General features: G+C 39.9%; 2 protein-coding genes across 2 annotated transcripts in view; one reads left to right on the top strand and one right to left on the bottom strand.

The window, feature by feature from the left end:
- The window catches only part of syt7b (synaptotagmin VIIb), a 49,862-nt gene extending 41,778 nt beyond the window's left edge, over positions 1–8,084 (top strand). The window contains 6 exon segments of the mRNA XM_054617279.1: positions 948–1,071; positions 4,874–5,141; positions 5,278–5,447; positions 5,750–5,864; positions 6,059–6,258; positions 7,980–8,084. Of these exon segments, the coding sequence (XP_054473254.1) occupies positions 948–1,071; positions 4,874–5,141; positions 5,278–5,447; positions 5,750–5,864; positions 6,059–6,258; positions 7,980–8,084 (982 nt within the window).
- Positions 8,085–14,843: 6,759 nt separating this feature from the next.
- sdhaf2 (succinate dehydrogenase complex assembly factor 2) lies at positions 14,844–18,777 on the bottom strand. Its single transcript, XM_054618903.1, has 4 exons — positions 18,687–18,777; positions 17,524–17,747; positions 16,882–16,991; positions 14,844–15,540 (listed from the first exon to the last, which is right to left on the bottom strand). The coding sequence occupies exons 1-4, from the start codon at positions 18,711–18,713 to the stop codon at positions 15,410–15,412; spliced, it is 492 nt and encodes a 163-aa protein (XP_054474878.1). The 5' UTR covers positions 18,714–18,777; the 3' UTR covers positions 14,844–15,409.
- Positions 18,778–18,832: the final 55 nt, after the last annotated feature.

Below are 18,832 nucleotides of genomic sequence, written 5' to 3'. Positions count from 1 at the left end.
ACCACAGCCTCTGACCCTGGAGCGATAGATGGTGTGATGGCTTCCTTACCTGTTTCTAATAAGCCATATTTCTATAACCAAGAAACATGCTCAAAAAGGTTTCGCTAGCTATGTCCATTTAGGTTACTCACGGTTTGTTGTCCAGGGGTAGTCATGTGGACGAAGCGGATGAATGAATAGAAGGACAACGTGTGTGTGTGTGTGGGTTAATGTTTATGTGAGTGTTAAACTACGCTACAACAATAAAAATAAAGGACATACCGCAGCAACCTAAAGCAAAAAAACCAAACAGGATATCATAAACCTTTCGCTTACATGAACAATAACTTATTTAACCTATATGAAGCCGTTAAAAAAATATTTCCTTTACGCCGCATGCCTTGTGCACAGCTGGTACTATAACAAAAGAGAGGGATGCCATTAACGGGTGCCAATTTATCAACATTTCGATGCCATGGTTGGCCACACGGAGCAGAAATACCAACCACAGCCCAACAGAATCTCTCGTCACAACACAAAATTTAATTGTCCTTTTTTGGCTCCTACAGATGGTAGTATGTTGGCATTTGAACATTACACTCATTCAACTCAATCCAAAACAGTGAGAAAACAGCAGTTTCCAGGAGACTATGAAATCTTTTTTTTCCATGTTTTCCATTTTAATTTTTGCGTTCCCCTCCGAAGATTTTCTTGCAAAGGCTTCCTCAACCATTTTGAACCTTGTTGCTTCTTTTCAGCTATGAGAGTGTTATAGATGACGGGTCGTTAAACCTAGCTTACATTTGGTGTTGGATGGGCTCAAGGTCAAGTTCTCCCACACCAACCCTGGGGAATGTTTATGGACCTCTTTTTTGTTCACAGAGAAAATATAATTATGCGACAGCAAAAGACCCTTACATATGTGCATGTTTATGTGAATATGTGCGTGTTTGTGTCTGTTTTAACAGGACTCCAGGTAACAAAGCAGGCAGCAGCCCCAGAGGTCAGACCCCAGACGAGAGCGGACGCCGACACGATGCCAACTCCTCTGTTTCTGACTTGGCCAACTCAGTCACCAGTGACATGCTCATGGTAACACGCAATATCAACACGGTATATCTGAAGCCCCATGAGATACGTTTTAATGATTCACCACTAACTCATCCGTGGTGTGTTTTCTACATTGCCGTCCTCATTTATATTAAAACGGGGGGGGACTGCTGTCAGCAAATCCTTTTAAATCATAATAAATGAGACGGCTGAGAGACTTGAGTGGTGCTTCATGATCATATTTCCTAATCTTAGATGAAAGTTACATTAGGGCCCTGGGACGGACGATAAATCAGGGGTGTTGAAAAAACAATGTAAAACACTCAAAATATGAATTAATAGTAATTAATCACCGTTGTAAACACTATAATAAAAGCAGGTTTTTATTAGCTTACAAACAAGCCTACTTTGTATTTTTTATGTCCATCAGCTTTGTTTTTAACTTTCAGATAAGCTCCTCCTGATATGGTATATTTTAGTATTTTTAATTTAGCTAATATTTATGTTCTTAATCTTTGAGAGCTCTCTCAAACAATATGTGATTAAGTTGGAGTTCAGTGTTGCAAGTCCACTGTTTTACAACACTGGTCTATTTTTTGTAGTTTTGGCCGTCACTTCTGTCAGCAATAATGTAATTTTAATTCTCATATTAATTGCTGTGATCTGTGAACATGGCAGTATTGCTCAAGAGATCTCCTTTGGGGCGAGAAAACACAAGCATTCAGACCATCATGTGGGTAGTAAGCCAACATATTCAGAAGAAAACCTAAAAATTGTCTGTTGTAATCATCTATTACTGTTTACTTAATGACCTCCTGGTTTAACTTTGCCTGCCAGATCACAGTAGTTACTTTGGTGAGTGCAATGTTTTCATTTGTGAAAGTGAAATGATGGCCATTGCTACAAAAATAAGTTTTAATAAAAACCATCATCACCCTTCAAAGTTTTTTTGCATGAGGTGTTTGCATTTATCTGTCCGCCACCTACTGTAAAAAACACACTGTGTCAGCTCTGGAGAAGAAAGCGAGAAAAGAAAGCCTACACACTTCAGTTCAATTGAGCAAAGTCCTATGAGAAGTGTTTCCTCCTCACAAGTCTTTCATCACTCAGAAAAAGCAGTGTCTTCATCCCACTCAGCTCACCCACCTGTAGAGCATCGCTGCTAGTTATTGCCGTACAGTATCTCATCTAACTGAAACATACAGTACTCATCACCCCGCAGTGACACACTGGGAGGGGAGGGAACGTGAGCCTTTTTCAGCGGGGTTCGGTAATTAGCTGTGAAAGAACACGCAGTGCTGTGGGTGCTGCAGGAGTATGGCAGAGATGGGTATGAGCAGTGTGTAATTATGTGGTTCTCGTGGTGTGTCTGAGGAATTCACAGTGGCGGTGCTTAATGATAATACTCATTCTGGGCAGTTTTGCCAACGGCGCCTATATATTACACAACCCTCCTTTCATGCTGAAAATATCCATCCTGCACTTTTAAGCCACTTGTGTTGCTTTAGAAAAAAAGAAGTGGCAGTATGTACAGTCATTATTTCACAGACTGTAACTGAGGAGAAAGGGATGCAGAGAGATGGCATTGAACATTAGAGTATATATACATCCATCCCCCTGAAGCGTCTCAGGTGATAGGGGTTGGGGGAGGATGGGTGGGGGTCCTGTCAGCATCACATGGTTCTTATCAAGATGTACTCTGACACTGCTTTCATTTTTTGAGCTGCTCTCAGAGCGTCAGACAGTGTGGTGTGAACGTGTCTTTGCCTCTGTGTCAACACACATCCACACATTGGCAGAGATTTTTATGTGCTTTATTTGTTCAAAGGATGAGGCTGGAGATAGTCTAGTTTTTTCATTTGGGATTTGTCAACAAAGCCCATAAAAAGACCAAAACCAGCAATGTGTTAATCTTTCGCTCAATATTTTTTGACTTTACCCGCTTACAGTATCTGTGGGACTCAGTACCAAGCACATTTATTCTTACAGAAAACAAAAATGTTTTAAAAATGAGTCACGGATATATACTTTCATCTTTTAAAAAGGCAAACTAAGTTCCTAAAACAGCAGTGCACTGTAGCTTTTAACAAATGTTACTCAAACAATAGTAGATGCTTTTCAAGAGGACTATTTTCAGCTGCTGATTGATACAGAGTTTGTGTGGACTAGTGAGTATTTGCAGCAGCAGGACAGCGTATGTGGTCTTGACTTAAAGTGCCCATGTTTCTTGTAATGGAGGCAAAATTCAGACAATGCAACATGTGGCTCATCTTTGTACTTTTTGGTCAACAACGGCTTTTGCAAGACAAACAATATTTGTTAGCGTCTACTGCACGTTGGATGTTTGGGTTTCAGAGAAAATAAATTAGAGAGGAGAATTGAAGAATTGAAAGAGAATGGAGGACTCTGGGTAAAAAACAGAAAAAGAGCCCAACATAGAAAATGGGGAAAAGCAATTTAGGCCAGCTGTTGGGTGGAGGATTGCATAATGAAAAGTGATCATATGCATCATAGAGAATAAGGGACTGAGCAGCACCATCAGAAATATGTGGGAGAATACAGAATTGGATATTACATTTCTAGAACTGCTCCTTGAGTAATGCCTCCAGCTCTTCCCTCATCAGATAGCACGTTTTAAACCGGATTTCTCTCCCTTCCCCCGGGCCAAGCCACCATCAGTCAAAGGGTCTGTCTACCAACAGATAATCTGCCTCTCATCTCCACACAGCCGTGGACGATTTCTGCCTTTATGGCACAGTAGAAGGCAGCCATGTGACAAAACATTATGCTAGTTATATCCAGTTGGGAGCTGACTTTTCAATGTTGAAGGGCAGAATTAGTGCCCCCTGTGGACTGGAGTGTTTAATCTGTGAACATGCTGTGAATGTGGCCCAGCGGTCTATTGATAGAGGTGCAGTTCTCATGGTGTTACATTTTGTATTTACATTTATACAATCCACTGTTAGTTCATTAGTTAATCCTGGTTAAAACTACCACAGATTAATACATCAAACGTACAATAAATCCTCCTCATGAAGCTAATACATCGTCTGTTTACTGTTAGAGGTGATGATCCAACTTCAGGGATGAGCTTTGAAACTCAAGGTGCTCTCAGTTGTGTTTTTCTTGAGCTTTCGACTGTATCACACGGCCCTCGTGAAGAAATTGGGTTTGTACATTGCTGAATGCCAAATCACTGCCCCATTCACTCATCCATTTCTCATTATTAAACATAGTATAGACACTAGTAGTTTACTCTATAGTGAGCAGTAAATCAACGTTTCAGACTCTTAAGAAACATCATCATTTTGCGCTGTCATCACAGACAGATGTATTGTTGCTCGACTGTAATTTATCACATAACAGGCCCTAAATTGCAATGTGGGGGAAAGAAGTGTACGTGAGGCTGTTGATTTCGTAGTGTTATGCTGAGAGGTGTTTTTAATGTTTTGTTCACATCATTAAGTATCATAGAAGATAATCAATAAGGTAGTGACTGGGGAGTGTTTCTCTCCTGGTTTACTTCATGAATAAATAATACTTATCATCTTTAGAGCAAACTAATCTCAAGTGAAATTATTTGGTCTTACCTTGTCATGAATCTCTGAGAGATGTTCTTTGTAAGAAAGGATCGTTTTCTCCTCTGAGGATTTAGCTGCTCCTGAAAATTGAATGTGCATATCTTATGAGCAGCACTAAATTTATATCTTGTAATATCTTGTTTCAAAATAGAATAATGAACCAGTAAATACTGCTTCATGAAGCTACAAGGTATCAACCACCTGGAGTTGAATAAAAAAAATAACATCACATTAATCTCCTCTTCCTCCTGTGTCTTCTCTAGTTGTCTCCAGGTTCAGAGGAAGATGACCATGAGGGTCCAGTGTGTGAGAAGCTGGGTCGTGTTCAGTTCAGTGTTGGATACAGTTTTCAGGACTCCACCCTCACTGTCAAAATTCTCAAGGGCCAGGATTTGCCTGCTAAGGACTTTTCCGGCACCTCTGATCCATTTGTCAAACTCTACCTGCTGCCAGACAAGAAGCACAAGCTGGAGACCAAAGTCAAGAGGAAGAATCTGAACCCCCACTGGAATGAGACCTTCTTGTTTGAAGGTTCGACAGAGAAAGCTTTCCTAACACATACATAATACATGAACTTAACAATCCACAGCACATGCAGGCACTCTCTCTAGCTGTCTCTTTTATATGTGCATCGCTGTGACTTATCAGGACTGTGTTGTTTTATCAGGGTTCCCCTATGAGAAGGTGGTCCAGAGGACTCTTTACCTGCAGGTTCTGGACTACGACCGCTTCAGCAGGAACGACCCCATAGGAGAAGTGTCCGTCCCCCTCAACAAACTGGACCTGGCCAACATGCAGACTTTCTGGAAGGAGCTTAAACCATGTAGCGATGGCAGCGTGAGTAACACGGGAAAATGGGGGAGGAGGGAAGGAGGGGGAGGAACAGGGAGGAGAGGGAGGATGGGACAGAATGTAACGAGTGACGTCATTCCTGGCTGCCGTGATGCTCTCAGGGGAAATGTGGCAGCGTGCTGGTGGGAGAAAGAAGGGAATATGGAGATGCTGACAGGTAGACAGAGACAACACAGACAGCCAGAGGGAGAAAACAGAAATACACAGTGAGCAACAGAAGGTACAACAATGTGAAAAAGGGGATGAAAAAGTAAACGATGCGCTGTTGTTGTGTGTGATTTCTCCAGGGGAGTCGAGGGGATCTGCTGGTGTCTCTGTGCTACAACCCCACAGCCAACACCATCACTGTGAGCATCATCAAAGCCCGCAACCTCAAAGCCATGGACATCGGAGGCACTTCTGGTATAGATGCTCCTTCATCTCACTTGACCTGTTATTGTTGCCCTTCTACATCATTTGCTGCTTAAAACTAAAAAAATAAGAAAATTTTGTTTTTTGATATCACATCCATGACAGCACATAAACTAACATGGCGTTCAACTATGGTAACACAAGAATGAGATATTGTAAGCAAATGGCACATTCCCTCTCCTCAGACCCCTATGTAAAACTGTGGTTGATGCACAAGGACAAGCGCGTGGAGAAGAAGAAGACAGTGGTGATGAAGCGCTGCCTGAACCCTGTTTTCAACGAGTCTTTCCCATTTGACGTGCCTGCCCACGTGCTGAGGGAGACCACCATAATTATCACCGTCATGGACAAGGACAGGCTCAGTCGCAATGATGTCATTGGAAAGGTAACTGCTTTCTTCTTCTTCTTCTTCTTCTTCTTCTTCTTCTTCTTCTTCTTCTTCTTCTTCTTCTTCTTCTTCTTCTTCTTCTTCTTCTTCTTCTTCTTCTACTCTTTCTCTGTGCTCTCCTGACTCTGTGACAGACCATCAGCAGCTGATCACTGAGCCAGTCTCTACTGACCCCTGCTGGAACACGCAGACCCATCTTGTGTGTTGTAAATGAATAAATGAGAAGAACTGAAACCACTTCCTTTTGAGTGTTCATCAGTTTATTTCATTTGGTCTTCCACCCACAACAAATAAGCATGACATGCATGCAAATACAGGTTCATGTTCTTCTTTGTAAATACAGTCCTTAAAATGAATGTTTTTCATTTTCACTAGATGTAGAAGGAGTGTCCAAACTATGAGTCACATGAATATACAATGAATATGTTCGTCATGATTAATCTGCAAATTATGTGTTTGCTTCTAAGAAAAACACAACAATTGAGAAAATCAGCAACTTCAATTTATTGAAGTTGCACACACCAAGATTAAGAATGAACCTGTAAATGTTTAGATTTCAGTGTTAATAATATATGTGTGTTGTTGTATTTTTATTGGTTGGATAAAGTCTGTTATTTCCCCCAAACATTTTCAGAATGTTTCCTTGTGCTAATAATGGAGAACATCGTGTTTAGATGGTTATGGTCAATTGGTTAGTTACTGGTTTTCCGGAAGAATTTCCCAGAAAGAACTGCTCCGTTTTAAATATTCATTAATTACTCATTCATCATAGGAAACATAATTCTTTATACATGCTCAACTGTATAGTTGTCTGTAGACAAAGTCTCATTTTTCCAAGTTCAGCTGACCTGCTGTTCACTGACTGAGAGACAGTCTCCGCTATGCTTGCTCAACAGTTCATTTAAATTAATTAATTGAAAGTGTACCAGTTTAACTCTCTGCTCCAGCTAAAATTATTACCAAAAGACAGTTCTTTTCAGGAAACGTCTTAGGAAATTATTAAGAATTTAAACATTCCTAAAATAAAGCATTGTCTTAGTTTCTGCTATTCCATTATTTTACCCTGTTACTGATTCATATCAGTATTCAACTCAACTGGAGAATAGAGCTCTAACACCAATCATAAATCATTTCTGTCTAAATTATTTGAAGGAACCCAAAGCTCAAATCAAATCCTTGTTCCTTCAGACACTGTAATAATAATCATCTCTGAGCCGTGTACAGCATGGATGAACCACTGTGCTGTCATTCATACACATCTCCAGTAATTGCCATCCTAACCACATATATTATCTGCCTACACACAGCAGTAATAATATGTTGCCGATTATAACCGCACTCATAAATAACGTGCAACCGGTCGGAGGACAATGAAAACTTGAACAGTATTTCCTGCAGCATGTACGGCTCAGGATATTCTTTCTACATTAGGAATTACTTAAAGACTCAGCGTTTGATCTTCATTAGCAGCAGCATTAGCCTTTCTCAGAGTATTGTAGAGAGTGAAATCTCTTCCTGTTATGGCTCTTTTTCTGCCCCGGATTTGAGTTAAATTCCAATTAGAGTGGCAGGCTTAGCGGTAAAAGCAGGGCTAGACCTAAGACTCACAGTGATGTTTTTTACTTAATACTTACCTGTATGTTTTTGTAGGCGGAGGCTCTTTACAAATAAAAATCAATCTATGTACCTGGCTTACATTGACTCTCTCTTTCTCACAGATTTACCTTTCATGGAAGAGCGGCCCTGCGGAGGTAAAACACTGGAAAGACATGATGGGTCGTCCTCGTAATCCAGTGTCCCAGTGGCATGCTCTTAAGGCCTGAGGGGACCCAGCAACCAACCTGCCTGCAGAGTTTCCCCCCTCAGAATTCAACATCAGCCTCTCAATCCCTGCCCTCAGCACATATCCCCTCTACCCTCTAACTGTAGTCTCGGGCTGCAGGCAATGTGTGTCATCTCTTTGTTCTCAGGCTTCTTTGATATCCTCCGCCCTCAGTCCTCGTGACACCATCCTTAAATTTCACCCTTGTCAAGTTCCGATTCCCACCTGACCCCCCGTCTCATCTCTTTATCTGAACTTAAACATGTCTTGGATGTCTTTACTCACCTCCTCCTCGTGACCTCTTTCTATTAGATTTCTTCTTTTTTTTTAAACTCCTCAGTCTTTTACTCCACCGTGTCGACCATTCCCAGTGTTTAACATCAGAGCAGCACCTCTTGCCACCCATGAATACAAACTACCAACCAAAAATGGATCAAACTAACATTCCAACCATCCTCTGTGGCGGCAAGACGGGCTGCGTTCAAACATGCACCTGGGCTGTGCGACTCATTTACCACCTTCCTTCGGTGTCGCGGTGAGGAATCTTCCACTCTCCTTCTCCACCTTGGTTCAAGTCCTCTTACTGTAACGATTCCTCCATAACAATTAAAATGCCTGAAAAACCAGGAAAACCGACACAGGCAATGGAAGAGTAATGAGCTTTATTTAAAAAGGAAATGGACTGGAATTGGACTCTTGTCACTCTGCTCATGTTTGATCTTTTTCACTCTTTCTCTGGCACCACTGTAATAATTATCCCTTGGCGGGAACCCTTCGTTGTATGTGCGTGCTGTGGGTGATGTGCTGTAACCCCAAAATGAAGTTCTTCAACAAAAAAAAGGATATGAACATTTATGGCTAGTCCAATAGGGCAAGTGTCCCAAAAAAAACAAAACGTTTTCTTTGGAAAAGAAATCCCGATGGACAGGAAAAAAAGAGTCAAGTGATTAATGTTGTGTTTTGTTTTTCAAAAGAACTTAGAGAATCAACTTGTTCTTCCAGACACTGAAAATAATCTAAAAAGCCAGCTTCCATGGGAAGTGTGGGTTAATGCGTCTGTGTGTGTGTGTGTGTGTGTGTGTGTGTGTGTGTGTGTGTGTGTGTGTGTGTGTGTGTGTGTGTGTGTGTGTGTGTGTGTGTGTGTGTGTGTGTGTGTGTGTGTGTGTGTGTGTGTGAGTGAGTGAGTGAATGAGGGAGTATTTTGGGCTTGAACAGCTAAATTTAGATAAGATGTCGTTGAAAACAGCTCCTGATAATGATGATGAAAATAAGGTATTGTTAGAATTTGTCGTGTTGAAGTTAGCGGAGGCGTGGGGAGGTCACTGAGGTTAAAGGGTCAGTCCACCCAAAACACAGACACACATATAGTATTTTCTGACGTATGCATATAGTAGTATTTAGCCAGAAGGATAGTTTCAGATGTATCTGTTGCAGTTTGATCCCCTAAAATCACTGCTGCCACCTCAAATACAAAGAAGATAAAAAGGATTTCTATATAGCTTTTGAAAAATTCAACAGCTGTACCAGCTTTTCTTTCCCAAACCCCTCACTGAATGTTTTTTACTGTGAAAACAGCTGACAACAACATCTATCCCTAAATTATTTGAACACAACCTCCATCATGGAATCTAAATCTGGAAACGTCCTGCATGGCTTGATCTAACTAGTCTGCAAAACATGTTCCTCGTTTTGATTCAAAATCTTAACTCAAGGTCCCCTTACATGCTTTTTGCTGCTTATGTTTTCAACCACAACTCAGAGTTTCTTCAGCAGATGGAGTTCACTCAGTTGAGTCCAGGATCACCTGGATGGTAAGCAGACTGCTCAGCCCCCCACTTGCACACAGTGGCATTGAACCAATACGTGCCAAAGCCAAGACATTGGTGAGGGCACCAAAACACCCTGAGGAAGACCAAAAGAAAATCATTGGAAGCCAGGGCAGCCCAGCAACACCCCCACCATTGGTTTGTTTTTAAGCATTGCCACTCTGTGCAAACCAGGTATTGAACAGCTTGTGATTCTTTTATCGTGAGATCTTGGATTCAACGGAAATAACGCAACCACTGAGGAGAGAAAAGCTAGAAATTGGCCTTTTAGTTTTGATATAATCAATATTTTATGATTTGGGTGAACTGACAATTTATGTATGCAGGCAATAAATGACTATGTTAGGGTAACAGAGGATAATATGTTAAATATGTTAATGTTGAATATGTTGTTGAAATCGGATAATAATAAATAAATAATTCAAAACAACCTATCTGAGCTTTAAACCTGGAATAGCCATTACATAACACTATCAACCATTTTCTTTTTCATTTTTACAGAGCCCTATGAGTCTAAGGACAGTATTATTTGTGTTGTTTTTTGGGGATTTGAACCAATAACAAGTCAGTCTTCCAGTTGCTTGCTTCATTGCCTGAATGTGACCTCCCCCAAGTCCCATAGAGACATTTATGAAACAAAATAGAGAGGAAAAAAGTCTTTACATTCCACTGTTCGTTTTTTGTCTACTGGATGTGTGTGTGTATGTGTGTGAGTGTTGATATTTGAACTTCAGTATGTGTGATTGTATTTACTGTGAGTCCCTCTGTGTGTGTATATATATATCTGCACTGAGTTCTATTTTGCCAGTTTAATACAGAACATTGTTTACCGTTTTTATTCTGTATGAAACAAACCAGATGTACAAAGAAATATGTTTTTGTTTTTTTAAAGTTGTCACTTCTTTAAGAATCACTGCACTTGTTGACGATGCTGGAACAAACCTCTCTTCATAGCAGGGTTATTTTCCTGGTGTGTGGTTCAAAGGGGCGTATGGTTTTCGGAAGGAAGACAAATCTGTTATACGTGAGCTGAAAAAGGACAAATGTCACAAACAAGCTTTACAACAGATAAAACCTGTGTTCTTTGACCATCATTAATAGTGTTTAGTTCAGACAGAAGCAGCTACTAACATTTTGTCCTTTATGTCCTTCCGATCCAATAAATGTAGGGTGGCACCATCACAGCTGACGTCCCCCCCAAAACACCCCCGTCGTGCACACATGCTTTCTGGCACAAAGTGTTCTGTGTGTGCCTTATAAACCCTGCCACGCCTTGCTCCTCACCATATGTGCTCCCCCTCTCCAAGTGTCAGGAAGGGGGGAGGAGGAAAAAAAGGTGAGACGGTAGATAATCATCACCTCTTTGCATCACTGTTAGCTACGTCTCAGGTCAGAGCAGAGCATCAGAGCTTCCCAAAATAACCAGGAACACAGTCATCTGTCTGTCCTGATGGCCCTGTGTGAGAATCAAGGCATTACTATCAGTGCTGCTGACAAAGCATTACATTCCAAAGGCTTTGTGAAAGTCACTTTAATCAATGCAACTTAAATATTGGTTAAATAACAGTCAGGGTTTGGTATATTTTAGTTTTATGAAATCGAGCTGCATTTTGGATGTCTACACCCCTCACTGGCCATACGGTTTAGGGCACTCTCTTGGGGGACTGCTTGAGACAAAGAGAGGTTAACCAGCAACATTTTAATTTATATACTGTACAAATGATTGTGAAGTGTCCTGTATGAAAAAAAAAAATCATCAGTATTTACTGGGGTTGTTGATATCTGTCTGTCCTTGGTATCACTCAGCCCCCTCTTTCACACCCTTTTCTCTTTGTAGTTACACATCTGTGGGGTGCACAATGTTAAATATCAACCATTTATTTTTTTGAAATCTGTACAGTGTATATAAAAATATAGATGTGTATATAAAACAAAGATACTTCTGGTATTGTTATGAGTTTTTCAAAAGCTTGTTTTTATTATTTCGATTATATTACAACAAAAAGTTTTTTTCTGTGCAATATGTTCTACTGGAAGGCATAGATCAGATCCTTTACTTAACTAAGAGTACCATACGTAAATATAAATACTCCATTACAAGTGAAAGTCTTGTAATCAAAATCTTACTCAAGAAAAGTACATACGAATCAATTATAACCAAGGGGTCTCAATGAGACCCTGATTTTTGTAAGGTAAACCTGTGGTTTAATATCAAAGAATACATAATTTATAAGTTTATGATATGCTTTTCTCTAACGTAAAATCCTAACCTGAAAAGTTACAAATACTGTAGCTACAACTGTCAAGTAAATCTGGTGGAGTAAAAAGTTTAATAATCCCACTGAAATGTAGCAAAATGAGGTAAAACTATACCTGAGTAAATGTAATTACTTTCCACTGATTGGTTGAACCCAACTTACAACCCTAGAATGCTAAATCTAAAACCTTAAAGATCTGAGTATAAACTTGGAGACTTTAAGTGCAGTTTCATCAAAGTAACTAATTTCACAGAGACGTGCTGCTAACTCACTGTCTCAGTTCAGTCTGATTTCAGGTGTTGATATCATCCACTCCCTTTGTTGAAGTTTAATTGCAAATACATGGTTCAAGTGATAAAGTTACAGCAGGAAACACAAGTTTTCTCTCTATTTCCTCCTCTCTTCAAGTTTGGGCCTAGATTTTTAGGGTAATTAACAAGGATCTTTGGAATTGGTGCTGATGTCTAGAATAAAGGAAATTGCCTGCTGTGCCTCCTACACAACACTACATTTCACTGCAAATTCAACACAAGATAACATCTAACAGATAAACTGTGTGTACGTTATGTTAAGACATGTTGTGTGTTCATTTTCCACCTATCTTACACCTCTATGCCCAAAGTTGAACCTTGCAGATATAGTAATTCTTACCAGTGAGAGCATTTTGTGTTTGCGCTCCTCTGGTCACGACTCTCCAGCAGACATGTGAAGACAGGATGAAGGCGGGAGAAGCTGGAGGTGGAAAGAAGAAACAAGAGAACATGAGATGGAGTGAAATTCCAGGGGAGCAGAGGAAGACGGCGGGGCTGAGGATAAAACAGAGAGCTGTCACGACACAGGAAACAGCAGTGTAGGATGACAGGAGCGCCTGGCTGCAGAGAGGCACTGTGGGTGTGCGTGGGCAACAAATGAACATACACTCAGAGCAATAAAGACATGATTTGTGCTGCCCTGCATGTGGGATCCACAGGTGGCATCCTTTTTTCTTGACAGCAGGGAATTGTGACAGTAACTCAGATTTAGCTACTGTCAAATGAATAGTAGTGTGTAGTGCAGGACATTCACACAGCAACAATTAGGTGACAGATTCTGTTTCAAACTGTTTTATTTTATGCACTGAGATTAGTGGTGGAGGAGGTATACAGATAATTTACATACAAGTAGAAGTACCAATACAAGCATTTAAATGACTACATTACAGGTGAAAGTCGTGCATTCAAATGCCTACTCAAATACAAGAACATAAGTATTAGCAGTAGAGTTTACTTAATCAATTATATGACATCTTGTGCACATTATGTATAACAATAAAGCATCCATGTGTAAGCAGCTTTACTATTGTGGGTGGTTGAGATGGAGCTTGTTTCAACGACATTATTAGGTTAGGAATTGATTCCCAACCTATAGGTCTGGCCTCTTCCAAAGGGTCTCAATGTAAATCTGAGAGGTCTTGAGATGATTAATGAGAGAAAAAAAAGAGAAAAAGTTTGTATTCACTGTTTTGACTTTCCCCTAAACTTTTTACTATTTTTTGTGAAATATTTGATATTTTTACCTTTTAGAGAAAGAACTGAGTTAATCTTGTATTGTATTTCATCACTGTATCATATTCTTTTAATGCAAAATCTTAAACTTAAAAGTAGCAAGTTACTACAGTTTTCAAAATATGTAGTATAAAACATATGTAGACTAAAAAGTACAATATTTCCCTCTGAAATGTGATGGAGTACAGGTATAAAGTCACCGAAATGGAAATCAGTACCAGCATATTCCACTTGAGTAAATGTTCTTTCCACCACTGATTAAGATATATGGTGAGGCAGATGGCAGAGGAGCAAAGAGCACACAGAGGGGAACCCCTCTTACATCACCATAGTCTATTTTAGGAAAAGCTGAGAACATACAAATTTAAGGTGGTGATGCTTACTCAACATGTTTTTTCCTTTAGAAGTGATGAGAAAGAAAGAAAATACAAGCTAACATTTGTCTCATATCTGTACGGTTTCCTTGTTTATGTAACACCTAGGCGGTGGACCATGTGCACATTATGATTCTCTGGGCGTACACAAGCAGGCTTGTCATCTGTTTTGAGATTCTGTGCACATCTCCTGGCCAGAGGGCATTTCCCTCCTGCTCTCAGTACAAGGTCCCACTGAACCAACATGACACACAGCCGGGGAAGAAATTTCCCCCACAGCCAACACACACTGATCCAGTGGTGGAGGTGAGAATTATAACCTTGTTGTTTACATGGCTTTAAGCAAAAATATATGTGCTGAATTTGGAAACTCACTGATGCTTTGCTTCGTGAAAGCCATTTTCATCCTTAAATGCAGCAGCCTAGTTGCAGCAGGTTTATTTTTAAGTCTGCCTAAAGGCTCTAAGTATTCCTACAAATATGGCAACTATGGAATGATGTATTCACATTGTATCCTGCGTGAATGATAAGGTATGTGAGACTTGTGTGTTTTGCATGTGACCCATTTTCCACAAGATGATACCAAGATCAGCAGGTATTTTAGTTTGACCGTCACTGAAAGTAAGGTTATCTGCTTCCACCATGTGTCCATGTACTGATACTGCAGGCAACCTTCATTATGCAACAAATACCATTCATACCATCAGTATGTTATTTAACCCTCTGGTATGTGAAAATAGTAAATGGAAGACGAAGAAGACAGTAAAGCATCAACATTTATTAAATAATCCATAATTTCTGTTATAGGCAAAGTAAAATTATTGAACACAACCATGACAATTCAACAAGCTACACTAATGTGTGAGTCCATGTCTCTGTTTAACTGTCTGGTGTAGAAACAGATTATTAGCTGGTATCTATCTTTCAGAGTATGCATCTCACACATTCATCAGTTGTAATGTACAGTCTTGAATCAGAAATTTACATTACACTTCATGTAAAATATTCAGAGCACCTTGACAATATTGTGTTGCGTCAATGTTCGCACAATCCACCAACTTCCCTGAGCTTGCATAAATCTTCTTCCCCCTATAATGACTGACTGGAGTTGGCAGAGGAAATACAGAATGGAGGCTTTTTTGGCAAGAATATTTCATGGAGAGTAAATATTTTTCATGCCACAATATTTTATTCATTCTTCTGTGAATAACTTTAAAAAGACAGCGGGCTCTGAAGATTTTATCTGGTGGGTTATGACACTGATATTTCACCTCGTGCCCCCACCCAAAATGAGTCTCTGAGAAGGTCCAAAGGGCTGAGGACCTCACTGGCTTTCCTTTTCCAGGTACTCCAAGCTGGGTGCATCCAACCTCTGTTCTTGGTTGCGGTTCTTCGTGAACTCCTTCAGCATATCCATGATCTCCCCTTGGTAAACGTCAGGGGTGGGCTGAGCTTCTGCAAGCACAAAGAGAACTGGTTTAACTATGACAGATGGCTGAGGAACAATGAGCACACAGAGGGGAGCCCTTCTGACATCACCTTGATTTATTTTAGGACCAGCTGAGAACATATTCAACATGATTTTATACTCCTGATTATGAATAATTAAGAAGAAAATCCACCTGAGCATTTATATTTGTTGTGATGTAGTAATGAGAAAGCACAATTACAATCCTCCCCACAAGCAACAACAGCGTCTCTGCAGAAGATTCTTGATTCTCAGGTCTCATCTGATCATTTGAATGCCTCGTACAGGGCTCATTACAAGCTTTTTTCTATTATTTCAAGATGGAAACTATTTCAGCTAATAATTTCAGAGTATAAAAGTATTCTTGCAGAATTAGATTCAGTGAAGTAAGCCTGCCTGCAACAGTTTTTGTTTGGTTTTCCAGAGCGGTGGTGCCAATTGTATGCGCTTGTCTCTATTCTCACACTGATTATGTTGTTTGTAGGGTCTGCACAACAAAGCAGACACATAATTGAATCAAATTAGAGGAAAATCTCAAGAATAAAGTGGTTAGTTATATTGGGACAGTGAATGAGCTCCCAGGATGAAGTCCGAGCCAAAAGGAGTGGTGAAAAACAGCAACAGAATTGATGTTCATTTGTAGCAGAGCAATGTTTTAATTATTTTGGCATCATTAACCATGAATGACTAACAGTAAAAAAAAAAAAAAAAAAAGGATATTAGACAAGGCACTATTATTCCCCACTGGAGTTTTCTATATTTGGTTTTGTGACAGACTAAATTGAAAAAGGAGCAAGTCTGCTTTCTTTGTCGCTGTAAACACAAAACCCCAAGTGACAGCCAATGTTTACCAGCAACTCTGGAAATTGTTTTCACCTTGTGAGTCTGTGTATGTGTGTCATTATTGTTGTCCTGGAGACACCTACTGTAGCAGGAACTAATACAGAAGTGGATTTGAGCACTTGTTGTTTATCTTTCTGTCCGTCTGTGGACAGAATTTGTCTCCGGCAACGTCAAGACCATGCAAGATGCACGATCTTTACACCCCTGGCCTGATTTTGCATCATGGCTGGTGTGATCCCTTAGCAAGATGGTCTTTAGTTGTTATTTGCAATCTGTGTAAACATTAATATTGCAAAGCCAAAATGTTTTTTGTCATTAAATATTAAAGTGTTTTGCACTGAGAATCTAAAGTATATCCAAGTTCTCTTCAGTGTCTGAAATATGTTGCCAGCTCTCTATCTAATGATTCTAATGCATTATCTCTACTGTACTGAATGAGAGGCAATGTAAAATCTCTTTGGAGAAACTATAAGCTATTCTCTCACCTGTTGCCCAGTAGTAGATGTCCCAGTCATTGCTTGGTTCATTAATCAGTCGGTCATACTGCAGCAGCTGGTTCTCATTCATTGTGTTCAGGTATCGCTTGGCAAAAAGGCTGGAAGAGAGATGGAGAGTTCATTTGAGTCTTTTCAAAAAATGAAAAGTCATGGTTGCTGTTAATTATCTGAGCGGCTGGTGAATGGACTGCTCCCTGGTAATAAATTCTTCTTAGGGTTCCCTATCGTTGCATTACTGCCTCCTTCTGGTTTTAGTCCTCGTCAATGTATCCAGTAAGCAGTCATCTTTACGCTATTCCCCTAAATACTTTTGACACTGATCTCTAATAACCCTAATCTCTGTAACGTCTTTTTAATGTAGAGTTCCTACAAGATATAAATATATGTTTTACTATCTCTGCCTCCTGACACTGCTGACAATGAAATGTTCCTACATTTGACCCCTACTTCTCACGCCCCTCACCCTAATCTACACTCTGAATTTAAATGAGAAAATTGGTAAACTGTAAAGTATATCAAAAAGATTCAAATGAAATGTAAACACACCTGTACTATAAAAGTGCTCTAAAGTGTGTCACCAGTGTATCTGGATGACAGACAGATTAGAGAGACCATGATAGGTTTACCAACCTGAGCAGAATGCAGTTCTCCAACATGCCCCTCTTGCGACTCTCGTACAGCAGACGTCGCTTCTTGATGTCAGTGGGCTCATCAGGCCTCGCCTCCCAAGGGGGCAAAGGGATCTCAATCAGGTCTCCCCTGGTGTCATCAGCCGTATCTCCACGGTAACTACGAGATGATACCAAGCCTGTGGCTGCTGGTTTCCATGCTGCCTGGCAAATACCTGTCACCAGCTGACAGGCAACAAAACACACAGGTTTGAGCAAATACTAGTACACTGAATTGTATAGTTTCATCAATATAATGTGAGGGGTTAAAATATTTGACTGTGTAATCAGTACAACATATTTTGAAGAAGGCAGTAATGTTTTTGAGCTGACATATCTCCCTTCTTTGTCCTTGCTCACATATTAACGTAACGAGGTGCATGTCTCAATGGGGCTTTATGTAGATTACATAGAGAAAATGTGAGCCACACAGAGCAAATTATTTTATTCAGGGTTGCTCTTTTATTTCGATATATATTTATTTATCCAGCCATTTACTCAGATATTTTGGTAGAAATCCCCCCTTACATCTCTTGTGTGGTGTTTTTGGTCCTCTCTGTCTTCAAACTCTCATTACTTAGTTTTTTGTGTTTTAGAGAATGTGTTTTTTTAACAACAAGAAATTGTTGGGAGTTAGATGTATTGGCTGATTGTGCAAAGACACAGTGGAATAACGAAATGTCTAGAAAAGGAGCTTAAGGTAATGATACCAATACAATTGTAACAATGTAAAACCATGCACAAGTAGGCTTAAAAATAAACAATTACTCTTTGATTCTTCAATTCATTAATGCGGCTTCAGTGGCTTGTAGTAGATAAAGAACCTGAAGTTGAGTTAAACTTAACATCAATAACATTACACCGTAGAAGGGAGCGAAGCAGAGGGGAATGACATAATACCCCAAGCTGCCCTGTTGTACAACTCCTTACCCCAGTATTGTACAATTGTCCTCCAGCAGGACACAATTATAATGCTACAATATATCAAAAGACTGAACTCAACAATCTAAGCTGGTTATTTAACAACACCACGTATACAATGCTGCTGCATCGTGTTGTTACATTTCTAATCTTTCTTGCAAATGAGGAGTGTAAACTAGTCACAAGGTGTATTAGATAACTCACCCTTTTCGCAACAACAGAAGAGAGCATTATAATAACCGTCTAGAGACGTCTCGGTGAACTGCTTCTCCTCCTTGAAAACGTTGCAGATGAATGTCTCAAAGTCACAAAACAGTAGAATTACACAAGCAGGTTTCACGTTACAGCAG

This window comes from Anoplopoma fimbria, chromosome 2 (genome assembly GCF_027596085.1).
Source record: "Anoplopoma fimbria isolate UVic2021 breed Golden Eagle Sablefish chromosome 2, Afim_UVic_2022, whole genome shotgun sequence".
Lineage (NCBI taxonomy): Eukaryota > Metazoa > Chordata > Actinopteri > Perciformes > Anoplopomatidae > Anoplopoma > Anoplopoma fimbria.
This window is presented reverse-complemented; position numbering and strand designations above follow the sequence as displayed.

Bases quoted from the DNA above. Each gene is read 5' to 3' on its own strand.
- sdhaf2 (XM_054618903.1), bottom strand. From the start codon at position 18,713: ATGCTCTCTTCTGTTGTTGCGAAAAGG. The intron at 16,992-17,523 runs GTTGGTAAACCT...TCTCTCTTCCAG, and splicing joins GAGAACTGCATTCTGCTCAG to CCTTTTTGCCAAGCGATACC. The intron at 15,541-16,881 runs GTGAGAGAATAG...TTGTGCTTGCAG, and splicing joins CATCTACTACTGGGCAACAG to AAGCTCAGCCCACCCCTGAC.